At 35.3% G+C, this 23,393-nt stretch overlaps 6 protein-coding genes across 6 annotated transcripts; 3 read left to right on the forward strand and 3 right to left on the reverse strand.

Moving 5' to 3' along the window:
- LOC104784822 lies at positions 2,680 to 4,629 on the forward strand. The gene is made up of 7 exons (XM_010509910.1): positions 2,680 to 2,882; positions 3,104 to 3,190; positions 3,294 to 3,473; positions 3,568 to 3,711; positions 3,809 to 3,856; positions 3,954 to 4,100; positions 4,204 to 4,629. Exons 1-7 carry the CDS (start codon positions 2,712 to 2,714, stop codon positions 4,570 to 4,572), a joined length of 1,146 nt encoding a protein of 381 aa, XP_010508212.1. The 5' UTR covers positions 2,680 to 2,711; the 3' UTR covers positions 4,573 to 4,629.
- On the reverse strand, positions 5,065 to 6,155 carry LOC104784824 (cyclin-U2-1-like). The gene is made up of 2 exons (XM_010509911.2): positions 5,619 to 6,155; positions 5,065 to 5,518 (listed from the first exon to the last, which is right to left on the reverse strand). Exons 1-2 carry the CDS (start codon positions 6,011 to 6,013, stop codon positions 5,251 to 5,253), a joined length of 663 nt encoding a protein of 220 aa, XP_010508213.1. The 5' UTR covers positions 6,014 to 6,155; the 3' UTR covers positions 5,065 to 5,250.
- Positions 12,127 to 12,586, forward strand: LOC104784825 (protein transport protein Sec61 subunit beta). The gene has a single exon (XM_010509912.2). The coding sequence runs from the start codon at positions 12,149 to 12,151 to the stop codon at positions 12,395 to 12,397; it is 249 nt and encodes an 82-aa protein (XP_010508214.1). The 5' UTR covers positions 12,127 to 12,148; the 3' UTR covers positions 12,398 to 12,586.
- Positions 12,885 to 15,055, forward strand: LOC104784826. The gene is made up of 9 exons (XM_010509913.1): positions 12,885 to 13,223; positions 13,331 to 13,397; positions 13,481 to 13,558; positions 13,643 to 13,695; positions 13,788 to 13,871; positions 14,371 to 14,423; positions 14,513 to 14,577; positions 14,671 to 14,729; positions 14,882 to 15,055. Exons 1-9 carry the CDS (start codon positions 12,957 to 12,959, stop codon positions 14,969 to 14,971), a joined length of 816 nt encoding a protein of 271 aa, XP_010508215.1. The 5' UTR covers positions 12,885 to 12,956; the 3' UTR covers positions 14,972 to 15,055.
- LOC104784827 (GATA transcription factor 2-like) lies at positions 15,638 to 16,971 on the reverse strand. The gene is made up of 2 exons (XM_010509915.2): positions 16,569 to 16,971; positions 15,638 to 16,462 (listed from the first exon to the last, which is right to left on the reverse strand). The coding sequence occupies exons 1-2, from the start codon at positions 16,785 to 16,787 to the stop codon at positions 15,887 to 15,889; spliced, it is 795 nt and encodes a 264-aa protein (XP_010508217.1). The 5' UTR covers positions 16,788 to 16,971; the 3' UTR covers positions 15,638 to 15,886.
- LOC104784828 (metalloendoproteinase 4-MMP-like) lies at positions 21,767 to 23,071 on the reverse strand. Its single transcript, XM_010509916.2, has one exon. The coding sequence runs from the start codon at positions 22,934 to 22,936 to the stop codon at positions 21,896 to 21,898; it is 1,041 nt and encodes a 346-aa protein (XP_010508218.1). The 5' UTR covers positions 22,937 to 23,071; the 3' UTR covers positions 21,767 to 21,895.

Consider the following 23,393-nt stretch of genomic DNA (forward strand, 5'->3'; position numbering starts at 1 on the left):
TTTTTTTTGGTTTTACTTGTAAGGGGTCCAATGTGACGGTTAACAGTTAGACCCATGGTTCACGAGGCTGAGTCATATGGTGTCGTATTGCGATATTAATTATTCTTTTCCCCCTAAATCAAGGTCATTTGGAATTATGTTGATGGTGAAATTTGTACGATAATGTAGCCGTTAATGGTGGTTTGCTTGGTCGTTGAATCTTAATCGCACGGTTCAAAATATGCATGTAAAATGTTCTTTAACGTATTTGAAAAATAATCGCAGATGTGTAATGTAAATCTTGGCCTGAATCAGGCTCGTCATGACGATTTACTTAAATTAAAAAGGAGGAAGATAATATGAAATGTGGATTTCACTATTCTTCATATTACCACTATTATTAAAATTATCTATCTATAATAATAAAAATACCGTTAAATTTTCACTTGTCAAAGTTGTAGAATTTATATTAATATATACGTACTAGTATACTATTAATGGTAAGGTTTTTTTTTAACATGGATCAATATTTGTTAAGACAAGAGATAAAGGTGGAAACGAAACTGAAAGTTAGAGAAGATAAGATTGAGATCAAACGAAACTGAAGGATTATAGATCAAATGATTAAGATCTCTGGATTTACCATATTTGCGCATAACTGGATAATTGGATTTAGATTTACCATATTTGGATAATTGGATTTTGAGTTAGTGGAGAGAAGACAAACAAACACAAGGGGTTATTGCAGCATCGATCATTGCATCAACATAAATTTGCATCTAATCAACACCTAATTAACCTTTTTGATATGAAAACATAAATTCATAACAAATAAGCAAAAACAAAGCAGAACATAAGCAAAATATATGTTTACTTTGCTTAAAACATAATACATATTTAATTTATTTTCATGTATTCTATAATATAATAAAATAGTTGCTAATTATTACTTTTGAAAAATAGTGTGATAAAAACAAAAGTACGGATACAAAACTCTCATGTATAAGCAGATATTGGTCTAGTGTACTCCACTAATCAATAAGTAAAATTATATTTTTTCTTTGTTAACAAACTCTGTTTCCTTATTTGACAGTTTTAAAAATCTTTGATATATGAATGCTGAAATTAGTTTCGTTGATCTCAAACATGTCGTCCACCAACTCCGTCAACTTAGAGGAAGAGGTCTCCTTGAGGCTATAATCTACTACAGAGAAACGCCCATCTACCGTGGCCCTCTTTGAAATGGATATGGTGTTCCAGAAATGCGATTGGACAACAAAAAGATGGCTACATACTCAAACACAAGCAGCTCCTACATCTCCTCTAAGTTGAGTCTAAGCCACAAGGGCTTGTTGCAGCAATACCGATGGATTCAAACTGCTAAAGATTGGGGATTGGTCTGGTATATGCCAAAGGAGCAGTGCGATGACTTCAACGAATGTGGGAGTAACGGCTTTTGCGATTAATTGACTTTTCCAGTCTGCAACTGCTTCAGAGGCTTCCACCCAAAGTCGTTGCGTAAGTGGCTTGCCATCCAAGGTCTGAAATTTAAAGATTGCCGAGTCACATGTTTGAAAGACTGCAAATGCTAAGCATTTATTTGCTATTACCATAATCCAGTCTAGTGGCGTGGGTTTGGCTGTGTGTTTTGGACGGGAAGCTTAGACGATGTCAGACTTTACCCCGAAGGCGGTCAGGATATATACATTAGATTGGCAAAGGCTGATCTCCGCCTTCCTGGTGAGTCTTCTTTTCTCTTGTTTTATGATTTATATCTATCTCTATATATAAGCAGTAGTCACTGAGACTGATATTAAAAACATTTGGACATGGGAACTTTTCTCAGATAAGAAGAAAGATACAAGTGCTCTGATCATAGGATTGACTTTTGGAATCAGCGTTGTGCTTCTTCTGATCACTTTCCTGGTCTTTCTTATATGTTTGGTGATGAAACAAAAGCCAACAGAAGCAACCGTAGTCGCAGAGCCTAATGAAACTCCCCATCCGAGAAAAGCCGTTTTAACATCTAGATTATAGATCAAATAATTAATGTCTCTAAATTTACCATATTTGCGCATAACTGGATAATTGGATTTAGATTTACCATATTTGGATAATTGGATTTTGATTTTGATTTCGAGTTAGTGGAGAGAAGACAAACAAACACAAGGGGTTGTTGCAGCATCTCATTGCATCAACATAAATTTGCATCTAATCAAACACCTAATTAACCTTTTTGATATGAAAACATAAATTCACAACAAATAAGCAAAAACAAAGCAGAACATAAGCAAAATATTTGCTAAAACATAATACATATTTCATTTATTTTCATGTATGTATTCTATAATATAATAAAATAGTTGCTAATTAATACTTTTGAAAAATAGTGTGATAAAAACAAAAGTACGGATACAAAACTCTCATGTATAAGCAGATACTTTTTTTCTTTGTTAACAGACTCTGTTTCCTTATTTGACAGTTTTAAAAATCTTTGATATATTAATGCTGAAATTAGTTTCGTTGACTTGACCTTTTTCTTTAGTTTTGATTTTGTTGACTGAAATTCACTTCATTGATATAATTTTCTTTGATTTTATTAACTTTGTTTTCTTCTTTGACACTCAATGAAATATCTATATATATACGACCACATTTACCTTTTCTCAAATGCATATTTCAGCAGGCCAAAAAAAAAAAAAGCATTGCTGTGAAATTACTGAAAACATAAGATGGCAGCCACCTCACTTGTGTTTTTCGTACGGACTCTGTTAATAGGGTTTTTTACGATAGTTGCAGATGCAGCACCAAAGAATGGTAAAATATTCGGAGAAGAATATGGTCTGGAGGAGATTGAGAAGCAACTTAAAGCTATAAACAAACCTGCAATTAAGAGTTTCACAGTAATTCAGTTCTCTTTCTGCAAATATATACATCGTGTGATGTTGTGCATGTGTTTGTGTGTATTCTTTTTTTTTTTGGTATCATGTTGTGTGTATTCTTCTTCGTGATTTTAACTATTAACTCTGACATGTTTCTATGATTTCATGCCTCATTCCAGGATTTATTTAGGTTCTCGATAAAGATACTCATACTTTTTTTTTTGTCTGTTCTTTTAAACCAGACAGGCCGTGGTGATATCTTTGACTGCGTGGACATTAAGAAGCAGCTTGCCTTTGATCACCCTTTGCTGAAGAATCACACCATTCAGGTTTTACTATTATCTTTTAATATAACACATATGTGAATATAATGTATTTGGGTTGGTATGTATGTTGACACATGTGAACCACAAAAACCATGTATTTATGTAGAAGGTCCCAAATTTGGTTTCGAAAAGAAAGAATGCTCCTATTCGATTTGAGTGCCCACACGGGACAGTGATTGTCAAGAGAATTACAAAGCAAGATCTCCTTAGCGCACACAAATTGAAATCCACTGGATTCGAAAGTCTGAGTCTCCAAACCAATGGTATACGCCCAAATGGTCATCATGTAAGTCCTTTTAAGCTACCCTTTATAATTTATATATATGCATGATCCAAATGTTGGTGTGATCCTTACTTCATTCCTTTTACCACTTACTTAGTCTGCAGGGCTAGGATACAGAGGCCAAGTTTCTGAAGCAAGTGGACAAATAAACGCATGGAATCTTAGTGTGTCACCTGGACAATTTAGTCAAGCACGCGTTTTGGTCTCCAGACAGTACAATAGTATCCAGGCCGGTTGGCAGGTTCGAAATTAAGTGACATTTCTCTCTACTTAAAATGTGACAACTGTTTCATTTTCACAATTAGAAGATTTTTGCTTATGTCAACGAAAACTCTCAGGTCAACCCAGCTCGGAATACCTCCACTCGCTTCTATACATACTGGACAGTAAGTTGGTTGTTCAAATTTGTTGGGTTTGTTTAGTTAAATATGTTTTGAAAAGTGATTTTTTGTCAAACACTTTTCATATATGAACATTGTACAGGCAGATGGTTTCAAGAAGAGAGGATGTTTCGATATGCATTGTCCTGGTTTTGTCCAAACTAGCCGAACAAATCCACTTGGTACTTACGTTGATGCCTTTTCTCTTCGAGATCACAGGCAGTATTACATAGATGTCAAGATAAGCCGGGTATAACGTTTTTCTTTTTTTAAAAAGGCATCATCTTAATTATCTTGTTATATTTTCAGCAGTCCTAAATCAAGCTTTTATTTAACATTAATACTGTAAACAGGATCCACGTTCACAAAACTGGTTGCTATTTTACGAGAAAGAGGCAATCGGTTACTGGCCTAAAGAATTGTTTACAGCACAAGGCTTAGCTCAGGTAGCATCATATGCATCATGGGGAGGAGAAGTCTATAGCCCAATTGGTGAGAAGAGCCCACCTATGGGAAGTGGGAGTTTTGCACAAGAAGGGTACGGAAGAGCGGCTTTTGTCAATGCCATTAACGTGAGGGATGGTTTATGGAGACTTACCAAACCAGTCGGTGCGAAGGTTTACGCGGATCAACCAAAATGTTATAATGCAAAAATTTTTGCGAGTGGTGATGGTGAACCTTGGACCACTTCTGTGTTCTTTGGAGGTCCTGGGGGTTGCTAATTAAAGTTAAGAATTTGGATTAAGTTTATGGTTTAATGAAAAAAATATTATCTTAAATTAACGAGAGAGCCTTCTTGTGTCTTCTTTGTTAGTAATAGTTAGTATCAACATTGTGTCTTTTCTAGAAAACTACATATACGTATTCTGGTAACAAAATTTTCGAAAGTGTCACTCCATGCAAATAATATTTTTCTTTATTAATCAATTTGTTTGATTGATGACTAATTATGAGTTGAACATGACCCTAAAGATTACCAACAATCTTAACAAATCTAATGCATGACAAGTATTTTCTGAGGTTTCACAATCGCGGGCATAAATCTTAATCAATGGATTTGAGTATCTCTATAAACCAATGATTTTGTTTTGTCTAAACCAGTTTTAATAGTTCACATGTCTAAGAAAGTAGTAGATGACAAAAGAACAGATTAACAAAGATTTTTTTGCAAATAAAAACCATTTTTTCTTAAAATTCAACAGATACATAGAATCTACATTGCTGATACACAAAATACATACAACAGCAATCTCTAATATATATATTTTTCTCTCTATTTACATTTTACATTGCAAAAAAACCCAACCGACAAGGTAATCAAAAAGTCAAAGGCCCTTCTCAAAAGCAAAAAGACAAAAAAAAGATTTACGAAACAGAGTAATAGTTCTTGTTCTTCTTGACTACAACAAGATTCGAGAAAATTGATGGAGTTTAGGATCTTGAACAGTTTGTCTAGATTTGATTTCCTCAGCGCAACGTAATGCCTTCTCAATCTGATAACCTCCTCCAATACTAACTTCTCTCTCAAGATGACTACAGTAACTCTCGAACACACTCACATTCACATGCAACTTAAATCCCATCAAGAACAAGAACTCTATCTCCAAATTGTTCAAATCTTCTGTCTCTAATCCTCCTACTTTCGCAAAGTATGAGTTTCTGTAATTCCTGTAAGAAGAAACAAAGACAAATCAAGATGAGTTCACAAACAAAAACAGAGGATTTTCATACAAAAATTTTGTTATTGGAGAGGTAATAATAAACTTACATATCTTCGACGTATTTGGAAGCGATCATGATAGTTGTGATGAGGAGACGATGTACATTGGTAAGACTGATTCTGAAACCTTGGTTATTCTGACAGAACCGGTCAATGTATACATAAGCCACGACGTAAACCGATGGACCGGCTTTTGTATACCGAAAAATCCTCTCAAGGTAAGATTGAATAGTCATATCAGGAATCTCCCGGCAATCAAAGACACGTGTCTTACCAAAACCACCGTAGCTCCGGCTGATTCTCTCGTTCCTAGCTAAAGTCCGCTCGATCAGAGAAGAGAGAACAGAGATGACGAGAGGTGTGTTGGAGTTGGAGTCATCTTGGTAAGAGTATGAGTAGAGGTCTGATCGGAGCTTCCTCGGAGAAATCGCTAGAGAATCCATAGAGAAACTTTAAAGAAAATGAAACTGAATATGAAAAGGGGAAGAGGTTTTGAGAGGCTTTTTATATACAGAAACAGAACAGAATGGTCAAGAAGATGGAGAAGAGTAGCTTTCCGATGTAGGGCAACTTCCTCACCTCTTCTTTTTTTTTTTTTTTCTTAAAAAAATATTTTATTTCTAATGTTAGTAACTATATAGTATATAGTGTGTGACTGTGTGGACTGAATATTTATTTAATAGTATTAAAACATAGCTCGTGCAACTACGAAAGTTCAGGTTTTATTTTGAAAGGTAACAATATCCCAGATTTGGAATCTCTTTCGTCTAGATAAAGCAATTTAATTTTTCACCTACTATTAAGAAAACGAAAAGAAAAAAAAAACGTTTTAAAAGTTTGTTCTTTAAAAGCTTTTTGTTGGTTTTAAATACCAAAACTCAACCAAACGGTAGCGACTTGGTGGTAAAAAAGATATGGTGTCAACTCACTCTTATTTGGATTTGATTCTTACTTGAATGTCAAAAGTATTACTATCATAAATTCATAATCTAAGTTCGTTAAAATATTTAGTGAAGGAACTATGTATTCGACATTTATGTTCATCATAGAGATTTCAGATTAGTATATTTTGATCTAGACTATACCCCTTGTTGTCAAACAAAATCATGATCAGTTGACATGTTTGAATTCATTTTCGACTTTTCTACACTCTTTGGAACGCAAATTATAGTAGACTTATGACAAATGAACATCATTTTCAAAACATGATACAGTATTTGCTAGGCCACTGAAATAATGTAGTTGACGATTGTAATTTTTAAAAACATTAATTAAGAGTGAGAGGATACAGTAATACTACAACAGAATTTTATAATATGGGAATTTTATCGAAAAGAGAATCGACATAGGTTTTTGGAGTCATATGGAAGCTGTAGAGAAGTTACTAAAATAAGTAATTAATTATCATTATTATTCAAAAGTTTCAGACTGATCAGAAAAATGTGTAAGAGCAACAGCTAAGCTTTTGGTTTAGATATTACATATTTTATTCACATGATAGATATATTAAATCAAATGAACCAAGTCCAAAATTAGGAAAATTAAATTAAAAATAACGGAATCTGCGACTCAAATTATATATAAGTAAGAAGACTCCGCCGACAGTCTATAGAAGACGGTGAAGAGAGAGAGAGAGGAGAGAGTTATGTCAACTCAACATCGGTGAGACTCTCTGGTGGAGCCGGAGGGTTCTAGGGTGATAGTGGCTCACACACTCACTCGCTCATGTGATTACTATTATTTTATTAAGAAGTGGGTTTTTGTCTTTAACGCGTGTCACTGTTTAGACACACGTGTGAATTTCGTCAACGTCGAGCGTCGTGACTATGAGAGCTTTCGAAAGATCCACAAAGGACACTCTCACACGCGTGGTGGAGGTTCCAATCAAAGACAACGCACACACTAAAACATTTCTTTTCTTTTCTTTTTTTTTGTCAACTGGTTTTGTATTAATAAGATTGGTTACATCTTCCTTTTTACAACAACTTATACTCCTTAAGATCAGTTATACCCTGCATCTTACACAAAGTGTCCTCTCTGTTTCTACAAACAGACAGAGTTAATACTCTATTCTACCTATACCAAAACATGGCTATCCTACTCCAGCCATTAAAAACTTAAATTCAATCAGAGGATAGTCTTGCATCTTCAGCAAATAAATACCTCAACCATTCTGGATGCCCCAACGCCACATACGATTGGAATCTACAATCCTGAGTGACACTCTGAGCTATCATAAGAGCTCCTCTGTTTGAAAATGAATTTTCCAAAAAGAATGTACTACCCTTGAAACTTCCCCTCATTCTCCGCACCTCATTTGATTGATATCGAAATGAAGGCCATAAAGCAGGCTTTGTCACCACCTTTACCAAAAGCTGATCCTGCAAACCAAAAACCACATTTTCTATCCTATGGCTTCTCATACTTTCTATAGCCCACAAAAGTCCTTTAAGCTGAGCTTCTTGCTTATCCTTGACCTCATTCATAGCTCTTCTACTATGCAACAAGACTTTTTCATTAAAATTCCTTAGGACCCACGCACAACCCAACAAGCGGTTTCTAGCCGACCAAGAGATTCCTATATTACATTTCAACCACTCTCTTACCGGTCTTTTCCACCCTGGTTTCTTGGGCATTTGTCCTAATTCTCTTCCTCTTTGGACTTCCCCTTCCCCTCGGTCCTCAACCTCATCCTCCTCATCAGAATCCTGTTGAGCTTCAACCCACTCCTTCCAGTCTTCCAGACTTTTAGTGATAGTTTCTTGTGGTGAAAAATGCGAGCCTTCAAATGCCACCTTATTGCGATTCTTCCATATTCTCCACATCACCCAAAGGAAGGTTTTTTTTAACTCATCCGGCCATCGAGGGTTCTTTATATTCAATAAGAAGTATTGAATATTAGAGAAAACCGACCCATTGTGAAAACCTAACTCAGGAGATGGGATCCCGGATAATGCCCACAACTGGCGAGATAAAGAACAAGTAAATAAGACATGATTGATCGTTTCTTCTTCTCCACCACAGATTTGGCATAGGTTTTCTATCCTCAAACCTCTCCCACACAAGGCATCTGCGACTGGTAGAGCCCCACATAAAACCTTCCAGAGAAAAACTTTTATCTTTGGATCTGTCTGAAGTCCCCACACTTGTTCTTTTAGCGGATTTGTTGAAGGTTGCACATTTGCTTCCTCTCTTATCAATGGATTTAGCGATTGAGAAGCCAACCAATAAGCCGACTTAACCGAAAAGTCTCCACTTTTATTGAACTTCCAAGTGTAGTAATCCTCCATCTCAGGGACTGGTTTTAAACTTTTGATTCTCTCAATATCCTGCGGTAGGAAATGGTAAGCCAGAGCTTCTGCGTCCCAAGTTCGATTAGTACTGTCGATCAAGTCAGACACTCTGAGATCCGGGTTGAAGACATTGTTTCTTCTCCAAGGGGGTCTCATACCATCATCTTCAACCCAATTATCTAGTCAGACTCTAAAAGAGTTCCCATTCCCAATGTTTTTAGTTAACCCTTGAATCAGAAGATCTCTCCCAAACAATATGCTTCTCCACGCATAAGATGGTCTTGCTCCCAAAGTCGCAATTAAAAATCCTGTATTAGGGAAATACCTACTTTTCATTACTTGCGCAAATAAACAGTCCGGAGCCTGCATTAACCTCCAAGCTTGTTTAACATTTCTTTTCTTTTCTAATCAATGATTTTATATATATTATTTCTTTCAATTATAATCAGCCGTACGTACATTCATATTCGCATCAAAATACCAATTGTGAAAAAAAAAAAAAAAAAAANTGTTATCTAAAGGGTTTGATGATATTGTAGTGGACGAAGCGGATTAATATCCATTTGCAAACGTTATTAAATTTTGGTCTATAATGATGTAATTCAAAGACATTACTCGGTTACACAAACCAACTTCGAAACGTGTTTATGTTATGATAACCACGTCCACCTTAAAATAGACTATTTGATTATTATTTATTTTTGGGTTGAAAAGGATCGTCATGATTACAAATGCTAATAAATAGCAGTGTGATTTCACTATCGTCGTCGTGCTGTTCTCTTCTCTATTCAAAACGAAATAAATATGTTACTATTCATTCATATATACATAATTGTCATCCTTACACCGCATCTCTGCTCGACAACTGCAACTCAAACTAAAGAAATAGTACAAGTTTCTGATCTTCGGGTACAAGTACACCCTGGTAAACAAGATAAACTTGATGATTCATTTCATTTATTTTCCTGTGGTGAATATTAATTAAAAAAAAATAGAGAGAGATTGAAAGTGTTGGAGGGACAAAATAAAGTACAAGTAATAAATTGAGATAACCACCGCCACCGCACGAATTCGTTTGATAATAAATGTGCCCAAAAAAGGGACCCCGTTTTGATTTTTTTTCTCTTACACACAAATAAAAAATATCGTCCTGTCAAAAAATAATTTACTACATCATCATTGCCTGATTCAATTATTTTTCTTCTTCTTTCTTTTCTATTTGTATCTTCCCCCACCTTATTTATACTACTAGATACTATAACATTTGTCTCTGTTCAAATTTTATGTTCACATTTATGACATATCCTTGTCATTTTGATAGTAAGAGTATAGTGTGTGTGAACATTGATCTTCTAAATCAATTAGTATGAAAGAATGTGATCCATTCGATGTTCAATATAACGAGTAAGGAGTATTTTTCTGGTCATAAAAATTTCATCATTTATGCTTTTAGCTTTTATCAAAGCACTATAGCGATTAGCGAAGGAAATAGTAATATACTACATACATATGGTATATAAATTCAACAAAAACAAGAGCATCACTGCTTTCCGATAGTAAATATAGCATTGATTGATTGGAACACATGAATGAAATAAGATTTTGGAATGGATCGATACGTACGAAGGTTAAAAACAGTCGCACAGTATATGTCGACTCTGTGGCCGTACACAAAAATGTCAGGCTTCTTTCCATAACCTTATGCCCCGATAGATATGCATCATTACACTCTAGATCTCTCTCTCTCTTTGATTCACATATCTGTCTCCATCTCGAGATTCGTGTTTCCAGATCTAATTAGAAGAAAATGCTTTTAATGTCTACGTACTTTGGTACGTACGTACGTGCCCACGTACGAAACTTCTTTCATGATTCACATTTTCCCACCTCCGTTTCCTCCATTAGTTTTAACTAGGAACTAAAGTCACCTATAAACTTCTTAAGAGATTTTTTGTTTTGTTTTTTGGTCTGTTCTACGTACTGAAAAAAACTCTTGGCAAAAAATAAACAAAAACATCTTCAATCTGTACTGAAGTAGGGCTAATTCAGATATTATGTTTAGGGAATCAAAAGTTATACAATAAACATTAATTTTTTTGCCTGTAAAATCATACATTTCACTTCAAATCTCTTCTCATATGACCTACAAATAAAGTGAATGATTACACAATCAATCTTTTAGATTGAATAAAAAAAAATATGCCCTACTTAAATTTAATTCTATTCAGCAAACCAAACATTACTTTTTAAATTCTTTAAATTTTTTCTGTCGTGCAAAAAAGTCGTCGACTATAGTAACGAACGAGTAATGCGTTTGGGCTTTTTGGGCCTTAGATTTGGGCTCTAAGTTAGTTTATCTCCAAACTCCAAACTCTCTCCCCCACTTACGCTTTAAGAAAAAGCTCTGCTGATTACGCTGAGGTGGCAATATGTAATTGGGTAAAACATTAAAAGGTGCGTGGCGAGTATTACTCCTCTTCCTATAAAGATTGTTAAAAAGAGTTTGCGGTCAACTCCGAAGGTCTTCAAATCTCGCTCTCTCCATCTCCGTCTCGTATCATTCTCGTCGACATCAGAATTTCGAAGCCGAATCAGGTGTGTGTGTCTTTTTGTTATCGTTGTTGTTTTACGATCCATGTCTCTGATTGCTAGATCTATAGGTTATTATTAGATCAGTGTCGTGCGTAGATCTGATAATGAGATCTCGATGTTGAATCCAAGTCTCGGTGTTTTAGGATTTTCCGATCTGGATTCGATTTTTTTTGCTTTTTCTTCCTAAATGTTGCCTACGCATCTGTGAAATTAATGAATTTTGCTTGTTCATTCTTTGTATATGTCTCCATGTTTGAATTTTGCATTGTTCCCATCTAATAATCTATTCTTGTATGCTAATAGTTTTGTAGACCCGATTGCTGAAATCGATATTATGTGCTTTGTGAGTGTTTCAAATTCAATATTCATGTACCAAGTCTTAACGTGATTGCCAGAGCTTATAGAATTGGGTTTAAACTCGGATTTGTGTTGAGTTTAGCTAAACGGGGAATGGAACAATGTGCCAATCGTAGTTTAATTTGGTTAACTTAGTTGTCTCTTTTGGTTAGGATGCAAATTTCAAGGCTATAAAACGTAACATATCTTTAGCTCATAGGGTGTTTAGATGTCTTCTTTTTGTTTTGTCATTTGCTAAATAATTCTCCCTTTCTTTTATTTAAGATCAGTCTACAAAGTTGTTAATTTCCTAACTTTCTTGCACTAAATCTCAGATAGTAAAGAAGAGAAGCAAGAATGGTGGGAAGTGGAGCTCCACAGAGAGGAAGTGCAGCTGCAACTGCAAGCATGCGTAGGAGGAAGCCAGGTGGTGGTGCTAGTGGAGGAGGAGCCTCTGGTGGTGCAGCTGGATCCATGCTTCAGTTCTACACCGATGATGCACCCGGTCTCAAGATCTCCCCTAATGTTGTCCTTATCATGAGCATCGGTTTCATTGCTTTCGTCGCTGTCCTTCATGTCATGGGCAAGCTCTACTTTGTCAAGTGATGAGAAAGCGATTATAGTTCGAAGAAAAAAACGACTCCTACTAAGTGAATCCTAGTGATCAAAGTATTAGACAGTGGTTTCAGTTAATGTTTTTAATTTTGTTGTTCATTACCTGAGTATAAACGATCTCAACCATTCCAGTTTCTTGACATTCAAAGTTTCAATATTCTTCACACAAGTTATAGGCAAGAGTTTCTTATACACTTCACAAGTGGGTACTCTTATCATGATGGTTTGAAGTATTTCATCAACATGATCAAGATTTAAAAGAGTGGCAATTGTTGAGGCTTAACCCGAGTCAGAGGAGATTAACTAAAGATGTTAAAGTGTTTAGCCATACTAAAGAAGAGTAATTAAAACAAAAGAAAGTCTCTAGAGTTTATTGATCAATTAAGAAATAAAGGGGAAATATTGGTAATAAATTGAAATTACAGGGGCTTAAGTTATAAATTTGAAACAGGGCCCGATTAAGTATATTCGGGTCATTATTTGATCCACCGGGTTTTCTTCAGAACTTGAGAGGTTCGTCACAACCCAGTTTTTGGAGAGATCTTTTCTAATGACAACTTTGGGAGAATCATCCTCAGAGATGACCGACGCGAATCCGCCGGCGAATCCTCAATCTTCGCCAGTTCATCCGCCGGAGTATCAGAAGATCGCAACGACGACGGTGGAAAATGCGGCTTCCTGGATCGACGATGCACTGCGTCAGGCGCTTGTGTACCAGAAGACGATCACAGAGACGGTGGATTCTACCATTGACGCCTCCAAAGCTCGATTGTCTCAAATTCGAGACACTTCTGCTGCTCACACGAGCCAAACCATCGTAAGCTTTTACTACGACCCCCTAATTTTCATTGGAATCCAAGCGAATCTGGAATTCACAACATGTATTCTCTATGTCATTCACCAAATCGAGGTTTTGTGATATAGGATTCTCTTCGAGAGATAGCTTCTGAGTATAACGTTTACGAACAAATGGTGTTTGGGAAGATTAAAGGTCTCTGTTCCACTTTCTTGGATACTTCGTGTTGACTATGTTTTCTTCTCTCCGCTCATAGATTTGTCAATTATTGTATGCAGATGGTGTGAACGTTGCTGCATCTCATCCGGTTATATCAGGCACTTTGGCTTTTGGGGTTGGGGTTTTTGCTCTGAAAAGTACGTTTTCTCTCTAGAGTTCAGTCTTCTAGGATGTTATGTTATGGACTCTTTTAGTGATTGTTCTTGTTTGTTTGTTTGCAGAGACAAGAAGGTTTGTATATTTCAATACTGTACGCATGTTTGTAAGTGAAGAGGTCAGTGTTGTGCAGCATTTGTTGAATGTATAAACTGGTTTGACTGTGGTTAAAGCTGGTTCTTGAGTCTTGATCATATATTTTGATTTCAGGCTTTGCTTTCTAGAGCAGATCTTAAAGTAAAAGAGTTGCGACAATCAATGGATCGTCTTACAGCTCAAAGTGAAAAGTTAGAGGTAAGCCCTTTCTTTGCTTTAAGAGTTGTTCGTTTTCAAACTTTCAAGATGGTGAGGTTAACGTTTTTGGAGAAGACTTCCTATGGTTTACATTTAGTTAGCTAGCTTCTTTTTTTTTTTTGTTTGCTTCAGCATCCCATAATCTTTGAAATAGAATGTCTGTCGAGTAGTATAAAAATTGAAAGGGTTTAGATGTTTAGGTTTCGTACAGAGAACTCTCTTAGCTGTTATTAGGTTCCGCCTTAGATTTCATATGGTTGAATGGTTCTAGTTGCATCAAAATTAAAGGGTTATGTTTCATTCAGGGATGAAGTACTATAGAGAAAGGATATTCTTTAGTCTACCTCTTCTCGTACAGAAGTCTACCTCTTAACCCCTATCTATAGATATACATATATACCCTTGATTATTAGTCAATGTTGTTTCAGAAATTTAACAGTCTGTTGGAAAGTTTTATTGGATTAAGGTTTTTGAATTCGTAACAATTTGATTGTTTCAGAGAGTTGCAACTATGGCAGAAGAGGAGTTGATTAGAGGAAGGATGAAACTCAGGTTTATGATCCAGAAAAAATACAAGATCAGTATATTGGATATGCATCAACTATGAATATTATGTTAACTTTCTCCATCTTCTTACACAGACAAGCAGGCAAACAGATCAGAGGTGCAATCCACTCAGCCTATAAGATTGAAAAGCAAGCAGCAGGTATGATTATACCCTTCTGTGTTATATGCCATGGTTTGTGAAACTAAAGACATCCATAAAGAGAAGAAGAAAACTATCATTTTGTATGTACAGGTTTGAAAGATGTACTGAAAGAATTGCCAACGAGAGAAGCTTCTCGATTCCGCACTCAAGTAAGGATTTACTTGTCTCTAAGTCTCCATGCTAGTCTAAGATAGAGTATAGGAGCTGGATCTGTAGTTAGGAGCTGATGACCTAGTTTGAGAAAAAATTAGGAACCAGTACAATGTATAATAATGGATATATCTTGTTTGATCACCCTCAGATATCGAACCGTGCTTCTGAAGTAAAGCAAGAGAGAAACGCTTTGACAAAGGAAGTGAACAAAATCAGCAACTATGGTATCTCCGTATGAGGCAAACTAAACCCTATTTTCGAGTTACAAATTTGTTTACTCTTGGGTTCTTAGATGATGGAGCAAAATTACACAATAATAATGTTTACANTTTGGTGTCAAATGCCAAAGATGTAATCCCTTGTTGTCTCATGTTTTCGAGGGCTTTAGCTCTTTGGCAATAGTTAGTGATACAAGTTCATGATGATGTTATCATGATTAAATCTCCCATGAAGGTGTATTCTTAAATCCAGTTTTCGCTTTGAATTTTAATTGAAATCAATTCTAATATAATCAGTTTTCTTCTACATCTTTAATTTGAAACATTAAATGACTTTATCAATTTCGTAGTCTAAAGTAAAACAACGAGTTTCATATTTTGGCACCCCGAATCAATTCGAGCTTAGGCCTTAAAATCACAATTTCGTAAACCGGAACGGAACAATAGGACTTAATGATTTCTTCGTCTTCCGCTTCGTATGTAATAAATTTGGTCGGAACGTGAAGTCGCAATGAGGGTGCAAGTAGATAATATATACTAGTACTAAACAACTCTGAACGCTGACGACGTTTAGTGTAAGCGGAAATTAATGTAGCTTTTTCTAATTCATCTTCAGTAAATTATTTGTATTTTAAAAATTATAAGGGTGAAGTAATAATAACGTAGGAGAAAAGGCAAAGCAAAGATATAAAAATTATAGTAGTAATTAACAATTAAATGAGGTTGATTTTGCAACGTTCGATTTGTAAAACACTAAAGAATTTTTAGGCTCCCATCGTCGTCGGTCACGTGATTAACGCCGCTACGATCGCGACACGTCATCATCACGTGACACTATCCCAAAAACCCAACCCCAAGAACCAAAAAAGAAAGAAAAAAAAAAAACCTCCGGAAAAAGAAAAAAGTAACGACGAGGGGAAGTGAAGTGATGATTACTAAAACGGATGGTGATGATGGTGGTGAAGTTGAACTTGTTGTGGTTGTCTCATAACTTCTTTCTGCCGTCGAAGCTCCATAACTTTCCGGTGAGAGTTTGAATGCTGAGTCAAAACAAAAGTAGGACTAGAAGCCGGTCTATATTCCGGTACAAGTCTACCGGATTTAAACCGGACTCCACAAGCGTTACATAGCGTTTTAGGTCCGAGTGGTCCTGTCCTCCATTGTGGCGTCTTCTCTGATGCACAGTGAGTACATCTCCTCATCCCTCCTGATCCTTCCCCTGACTCCGATGACGACGACGGGTGTCTTCCTCCTCCTCCGCTGGATTGTTCTTTCTTCGGCTTGAATTTTGCGGCGTTGTGAAGCTGCTGCTGTTCGGATTCCTGTGGCATCGGTGACCATGTTCCGGCGAAAGGAGCTGGAGCTCTTGATCGTTTGCTTCTTGGTTTCCCTGGAAACGAAGTCTCGGTTTTGACTGAAGTCATGGTTCCTCCTAATGGATTCGCCGGGAAATCAGCGAAAGAGTCGTCGACGAACTGCGAGAGCCATTCGAGGTGAGCTGCGTCGTCACTCTGCGAACAAAACCAAATACACAAATCTTTAAAAAATCAAGAAGATCATCGATTTCGAAATTGGTCAAATCTTGAAAGAGAAAGAGAGAGTTTATATAATACGTACGGGAACGCAAATGTCGTGGAGGAAGGAGTGATGATCGGCGGATGAAGGGAGATGGTGGTGGTGATAACTAGGGTTTTGAGGAGGAGGGAAAGAAGAAGAGGAAGTAGCGGCGGTGGAACCACCGGAGTTAGAAGAGGCGGAGAAGATGTCTTCGTTGGAGAAATCAAGAAGGTCGTCGATTCGAAGTAAGTCTGGTGAAGATAAGCCATACACGTCCATTCTTATGATGACCTTTCTCTCTCTCGCTCTAGAGCTATTGCAGAAGAAGACTCTCTGACTCTGTCTTTCTCACTCTCTGTGTGACTGGTTAGAGAAGAGTCTTTAATAGGGGAGATGATGAGAGAGAGAGAGAGAGAGAGAGAGCGCAAGAGAACGTGCAGAGAGAGTGACCATGCACCGTGAGTGACCGACTCGACCTTATTCACTTCTCACTTCTTTAATTTATTTAATTGTCCACCTTTATCTATAAGGGGAAAAAGAAGTGAGAGTTAAAAGTTAGAACTATGCACTAATTTGCTAACTGTTATAACTTATAAGTGTGGAATATATATAGATGACCAAAATCGAAACTAATTTCCTAAGTTTGCAAAGGAATGAATAATGTGTTTTTGTTACTTTTTTCAAGGTGTTTATAATATAGCCAGCCAAGATTGAAAGTTTGAAACAATAGTAAAAAAAAAAAAAACTGAACAAGAAAACTCGAGTTTAACATGTCACATGACGAATAACGATGTGTTGATTTTGAGGGGATGATAATTGATGAATTAATTTTTGCATGTTTTCACCTTTCTTTCTTTACTTTTTTGGTCAAAAATTTTCACCTTTCCTCTCGTGATTTTATTAAAATAAATTTGACTAATTAAGCCAACAACATACGTTTGTATAACTTATAAGTAATGTTTTTTCATCAGCAACTTTTTTATGGTGTAGACTGATCGAAATGTATGGTTACTTTTGAGATTAGCTATATGATCAGTGATTCAAGTGGATTGTTATATAATTTACTCGATCTCGTTTTCTTTTAATCTAATATATAGTTGTGGTTTCCAGTTATCCATATCCAATCAGGTGGGAAATAAAGTTAGAGCTTTTATATAGTCTTAACATCACACACGATCATCATTGATACAATAGTTTCTAATTTATTAACAAAAAACTACTATTATTTGATTTAAGAAAATAGCACAAAAATTTCAAATTCAACATTTAACTTCGCTTTTAACATTTGTGATATCACCGCATTTGAGGTAGAGAATTATGATATAGAACCAGACCATGAGTGATGAGTGTATAACTTCAAATTTTGTTTTTTCTTATAATTACAAAATATGTTTTCAGTCATCATATATATACGTCTCTTTCATTGCTTCTGTACTATATATTGTGTACGTATTATTTACTTATTTAGTGGGTCTATGATTATCTATACCTATGTGCTCATTTTCTCTTTCATATATATATAATCATACGCATGTCCGTATATAAAACTTTGTTCGTTGTTTCATTTATGTACATATATATATCAAACCAGAATTGACAAATTTGCATTGCTCTTTTCTGCCGAAAAAACCCTGCCTCATTGTCGAAGTAATGTGTGTACCATACATATACTTAATATGAGCTTTAAGCTGAAAACAAAATTAACTTAAAGTGTTATCAAAATAAGGTTAATTAGCGAATAACGCACGTATATGCTGCAGACGAATAATTGAAGAGGGCCAATTTGTCTGAATTATTATTTATTTTTTTAAACGAGTAAAAAAAGTTGTTCGGCGGATAAACTATTAATTGATTAAGCTAATTTTACCCTCTTTCACTTATTTTTGTTTTGTTTTGTCGAAAGATATATATAGGGCATAACACATGCTTTATGGTACGTACCGACAATTTTAGTTATTGACCTATCCACACAAAGTTCTAAAGATAAATTTGTTTTCATCTTTTACGAAAAATAAAATAAACGATTAGTAAAATGAAAGGGTAATTTAAACAACGTGGCTGCATGTGGGGGCCATAAAATTGCAGAAGAAGAATAATAATAAGATGATGCATTAAAAAAAGTAACAAAAGAGTATAACGAATATTTTTTTCTGCAAAATGAACATCATAAGTCATACTAGTACGAATTGGATATTTTGTTGTGCAACACCGTGCAATTTTCCTAAAATTGAGAAATTAATTAATAACTATTGAATGATTTTGTACGAAAAATTGTAATATCTTCCTGTTATTTTAAGAATGTACACATAACTAAATAGAGTTTTAAATTAAAAGAGAGAAGGGAGAAAGAAACGGGCCGTGTCGTGTGAGGCTTGCTAGGGTTTTTGATCACATTGAGATAATTTTAAAAATCCCCTATATATTAATAGAAGAATTTTTTGACAAAAAGCTGAGTTGTCAGCATTACAGAGCTCATGATATTTTTCTTTTATTTATCATCAATTTTTAAAAATATTTACATTTATTTACCATTGAAATTATTCAAAAATACAATTAACACCCAAAATTAAGTTTTTATATTATCTTTTTAACTTAATTATATCCTTTAATTATATTTTCATAAAATCTTTAAAATGAATTTTAAGAACCTTTGTTTATACGATATAATAATATAAGATTGATATTATAATAACTCTCACTGGTTAAATTTTAATTATTATACAATTTTTTTATGGATATATATTACACAATCGAATTTTAAATATTTCAATTACCCATAAATATAATAGATTTTGTAAATAAAAATTACAGTAAAAATATTATATAATTATTTTAGACCACACTATGTGCGGGTTGTTACCTAGTACTTTTATATAACACAAAACTATACTAGTATGAGTTACGGTGAAATCGTTATGCAATTTTAAAAAGAAAAAAAAAAATTGTTACCAAACAAAGTGACTACGCACAAGGGACCAACCCCACTGCACATTCAGCATTAATTAAACACGATGGCACGGAACGAGAGGTAGCCATATACTTATATGAGAGATATTTGTTTTTTTTTATATATTTTTTTTCACTTACAACCGACAGTGTCTTTTCCAGCTGTCACCTTCTTCTTGGCTCAGAAGGTTCACTTTCGTACTCGCTAAATTTCATGTACTCATATTTTACTATTTATACCATAATTTACCCAAGCAAATTTAGCTATTTGCCGCAATAAGATACGAGTCCTATATATATGGTTCTCTCAAGAAAAAAAAGAGAAAAAAATAATAGGAAGAAAGTACATTGACGTACGGTGGCACTAACAGTTTTCTTTAGTCTCTCTCGTTCTTTGTCTAAAAAAAATTAAAGGTCTTTCGTGTTCAATTAGAGTCCGACTCTCTTTGTTATGGTCTTCTTATTTGAAAACTTTTTTTTTTCTTTTTTTTTGTAGTTTTGTTGCCAACAAAAGAAAAGATGGTAGTCATAGTTATTATAAATTGACTTATGGATTTGATACTCCCCAAATGTTGTGGTCTCGTGACTCTAGTAGCAAAGTAAGCAAGTGACCACTAAGAACGCTCGTAACTCCCATTTATATTGATACTATTATACTATGTCATTATTGATATTGGACTAATACTAAACTTTTTTATTTTTGTTGGTTTATTCTTTTGATTTTTTTTTTTGTTTTCTTGAATCACGTGACGTGACAGAGGACGGTGATCCCAAAGTAAACAGCAAGAACACGTGCGGCCTCATGTGCCCATAATGACACCGAATATTATTTTAACTTTTTTTTTTTTTCTCAACAACACTCGATCTTTTTTTTTTTAAGTCAAATTTTAAGAGAAGAATATGAAGTTCTATATGTATATAAAGAAAAATAAAAGGAGACGTTTTTTGGTTTTAGATAAATAATCTCTTCTGACGAATAACATGCAAAGATGATAGACCATATGCTCTTCCCTTTATCCCTCTTGTCTCCTTCTTTACTATTTCTAATCTTTCAATTGAAAGTGTTTATAACAATTTCCTTTATCATATTATCTAAATTAACTACATATTAATTTTCATGTAAAACCCAAGAATGCTACTTGATGTCTATTGGATTAATGGTTATAGGACTTACTCTTACATACCTTAAATATTCTACCTAACGATGACAATTGATGAGCCTACTACTTATCTATATGTATAGAGAAAAATAATAGCGTACATATTACAAAACAAGATAACGTATAAGAGATGTGTCTTTGTGACAAAACAAAAGATTGCTGTTAAGCAATAATTTGTCAAATGAACTATAGATTCCGCCCCAAATATTAGGGAACCAATGAAGTTGAAGATGATAAATTATAGTAATGCACATAGATAATATATATATTGTCTAAGCCAATAAAAATTAATTACGAACACAAGAAACAATTTCAGAATATTGTTTTTTACAATCATCAGGATTCAAATATAATAGTGTAAAATCCATCAAAAAATTAGATAATCTATATTTACAGTCTTTTACAATTGTACATAAAAAACGAATAAAACTCCAAGTACGTAGCGATACAAACAATTATGTGTTACCAAAGGCTAGTGTGAGACTTTCTTTTGTTTTTTGTTTTTGTGTGTTTCAAACGACAATTGCATTGCAATAGTCTTTGTTAGTCACTTAAAATATTCCCCCAAATAATGATATAGAGAGAAGGAGAAGAAGAAAGCGATTAAACCAGGCCGTACCGTTAATATGATTATGGGCCATGGAGCCTACTTTGCTTTTCAATGCGACAACGACAATTGGGGATAGAGATATCCAAAGAAAATGTGTCGGATGTCTTCAGTTTTTTTTTTTTTTCTTCTTTTTCTTTGTTTATATATTAACTTACTCTCAATTTGAGAGAAAAATAATAAAAACAATCTTTAAAGAATTTTCTGACGATATCAACAAACCAAAAAAACAATATCCGGGTTTAAAGAATCCTCCTGTGTGTCTTTTGGTTATACCTCTTCCTAGCAACAAAAATTGGTATAACCAAAGTGAGCTGAACATTTTAAAACAGTAGGCCAAAGTTAACAACTTCTTCCAAGTACCATTACGTTTAATTTATCCAACTAATTGTGTTACCTCTGGTCTCTGGACTTTTAAGTTCTTATGTTAATATATCTCGCAAAAGTCAGAAAATTTGATCTCAGTTTAGCATCATCCGCAATCCATTGGGCCATAGATTTCTCAAACCCAATCTTAATGGACCTTGTTGTTAAATGGAATAGTCTTAGCATTTTAAACTAAACATAAACATAAAAGTAAAGTCAAAATAAATGTTTGTGAACAACGTGGACATTATTTGAAAACATCCTCCTATGTGTGTGTATGATTCTATACTTCTAGTCTACGAACCTATCTACCAATTAAGAAAACAAAGAGCCGCCATAACAGTAGTCAAAGTCGAATAGATGAGTCCTTGAGACGGCCGCATCATCGAACCATCAGCTAGGTTGGTCGAAGTTTCTGACGCAAGTAAACTACTTAACGTGAAATTAGGGTTTGTTCCGTACAAAGACTGTACTCCAACGACGTCGTCCACATTCAAATTCACTTTCTTGCTCCTCGGCTTCAACGTTGGATACATAGCCGCGTCTTTCACCGAGCTATGTCCTAGTCCAAGCACGTGACCTATCTCGTGTACCGCCACAGATTCCAAATCCACGGCCTCTCCTGATTTCTCCTCATCGAAATCAACGGCCCACGTCTCTGCTTTATCCAGATGAAGCCTACCGTTCTCCGGCGAGAAAGTATGCGCTAAAACACCTAAAACACCGTCGAACGGCTCACCGTCGCCGTGATCTCCGGCGAAGAATCCGATCTTGATGTCTGCCTCGACGTAATCCTCTGTTTCGACGAAGCTTACGGGGATCACCGAAGCCCACTTGGCGAAAGCGCGTCTGAACACGCGCCGTATCTCAGTTGGTGTCAAGTAAGGGGTTAGGTTATCCTGCGAGAAGGCGTACGTGAGGTTCAGTGGGACGTCTTTTGTCCACCTGGGACGTCCGGGGAAGTACACGTATTTTTTACTTGTGTGAAACGGTGACGTTTTGTGGTCCACCACGTCATCAGGGAATCCACATCTTGGTAATAGAATATGTGACAACGTGTCGGAATCTGGTTTCCCGGTTATCGGTAGACCGAGATTTTTCTGGTAACGAGAGAGAGCTTGCTCGAACGAAACGTCGTCGACGTCGTTGTTTTGAGGGAGGTAACCGTACCGTTGAAGGTGAAGTTTGATCTCCGGTATAGAAACGTCAGGGGTTGGGTTGTTCGTGAACTGAGATGGGTTTCGAGATTCGATGGTTTGTAGGTTATGGAGACTGAGATAGAGAAGGAAGAAGAAGGAGAAGATGGTTGTGAAGGGTTTGAGATTGCATGGAAGATGATGATGATGCATGGTGTGATGTGAAGTGAAGAGATGTAATTTGTTTTTTTTTTTGGGATATTGATTGAATTGAAGTTGCGTGGAGGGAAAAGCTATGTTATAAATATGAAAAAGATTTTGGTTTAATGGGGGCTTGACCGTTTGGTTACTAAATATGATATACACTGGATTATGATTAGTTTAGTAGTAAGTTATATTAGCTAACCAAAACACACCAAAATTTTGATTCGACTTGTTGAGTAAAAAGAAGAAAAAAAGAATTTGATGTTGACTGTTGAATATAAAAAGATAACAATTGATCAATATTACCAAAATAACAGTATTATCCTTTGAATAGGTCATAGACTTCAGTGGTCATAGGCTCTCATAGCATCATATATGTTAAGGAAAACACCACTATTCAAGGAAGCAAATATTAGATATATGTTGACCCAAAAAAAAAAAAAAAAATAGAAATTGGAGTAAGAGC

The sequence above is a fragment of the Camelina sativa genome, chromosome 5 (assembly GCF_000633955.1).
Source record: "Camelina sativa cultivar DH55 chromosome 5, Cs, whole genome shotgun sequence".
Classification (NCBI taxonomy): Eukaryota; Viridiplantae; Streptophyta; class Magnoliopsida; order Brassicales; family Brassicaceae; genus Camelina; species Camelina sativa.

What these genes read in the sequence shown, in the direction of transcription:
- LOC104784822 (XM_010509910.1), top strand. Translation starts at nt 2,712, where the DNA reads ATGGCAGCCACCTCACTTGTGTTTTTCGTACGGACTCTGTTAATAGGG. An exon ending in CTGCAATTAAGAGTTTCACA is followed by an intron (nt 2,883 to 3,103) that starts GTAATTCAGTTC and finishes CTTTTAAACCAG; the next exon opens with ACAGGCCGTGGTGATATCTT. An exon ending in TAGATGTCAAGATAAGCCGG is followed by an intron (nt 4,101 to 4,203) that starts GTATAACGTTTT and finishes TACTGTAAACAG; the next exon opens with GATCCACGTTCACAAAACTG.
- LOC104784824 (XM_010509911.2), bottom strand. Translation starts at nt 6,013, where the DNA reads ATGGATTCTCTAGCGATTTCTCCGAGGAAGCTCCGATCAGACCTCTAC. An exon ending in TCCAAATACGTCGAAGATAT is followed by an intron (nt 5,519 to 5,618) that starts GTAAGTTTATTA and finishes TTCTTCTTACAG; the next exon opens with GAATTACAGAAACTCATACT.
- LOC104784828 (XM_010509916.2), bottom strand. Translation starts at nt 22,936, where the DNA reads ATGCATCATCATCATCTTCCATGCAATCTCAAACCCTTCACAACCATC.
- LOC104784826 (XM_010509913.1), top strand. Translation starts at nt 12,957, where the DNA reads ATGACAACTTTGGGAGAATCATCCTCAGAGATGACCGACGCGAATCCG. An exon ending in TGGGGTTTTTGCTCTGAAAA is followed by an intron (nt 13,559 to 13,642) that starts GTACGTTTTCTC and finishes GTTTGTTTGCAG; the next exon opens with AGACAAGAAGGTTTGTATAT. An exon ending in GATTGAAAAGCAAGCAGCAG is followed by an intron (nt 14,578 to 14,670) that starts GTATGATTATAC and finishes TTGTATGTACAG; the next exon opens with GTTTGAAAGATGTACTGAAA.
- LOC104784825 (XM_010509912.2), top strand. Translation starts at nt 12,149, where the DNA reads ATGGTGGGAAGTGGAGCTCCACAGAGAGGAAGTGCAGCTGCAACTGCA.
- LOC104784827 (XM_010509915.2), bottom strand. Translation starts at nt 16,787, where the DNA reads ATGGACGTGTATGGCTTATCTTCACCAGACTTACTTCGAATCGACGAC. An exon ending in TCCACGACATTTGCGTTCCC is followed by an intron (nt 16,463 to 16,568) that starts GTACGTATTATA and finishes TTTTGTTCGCAG; the next exon opens with AGTGACGACGCAGCTCACCT.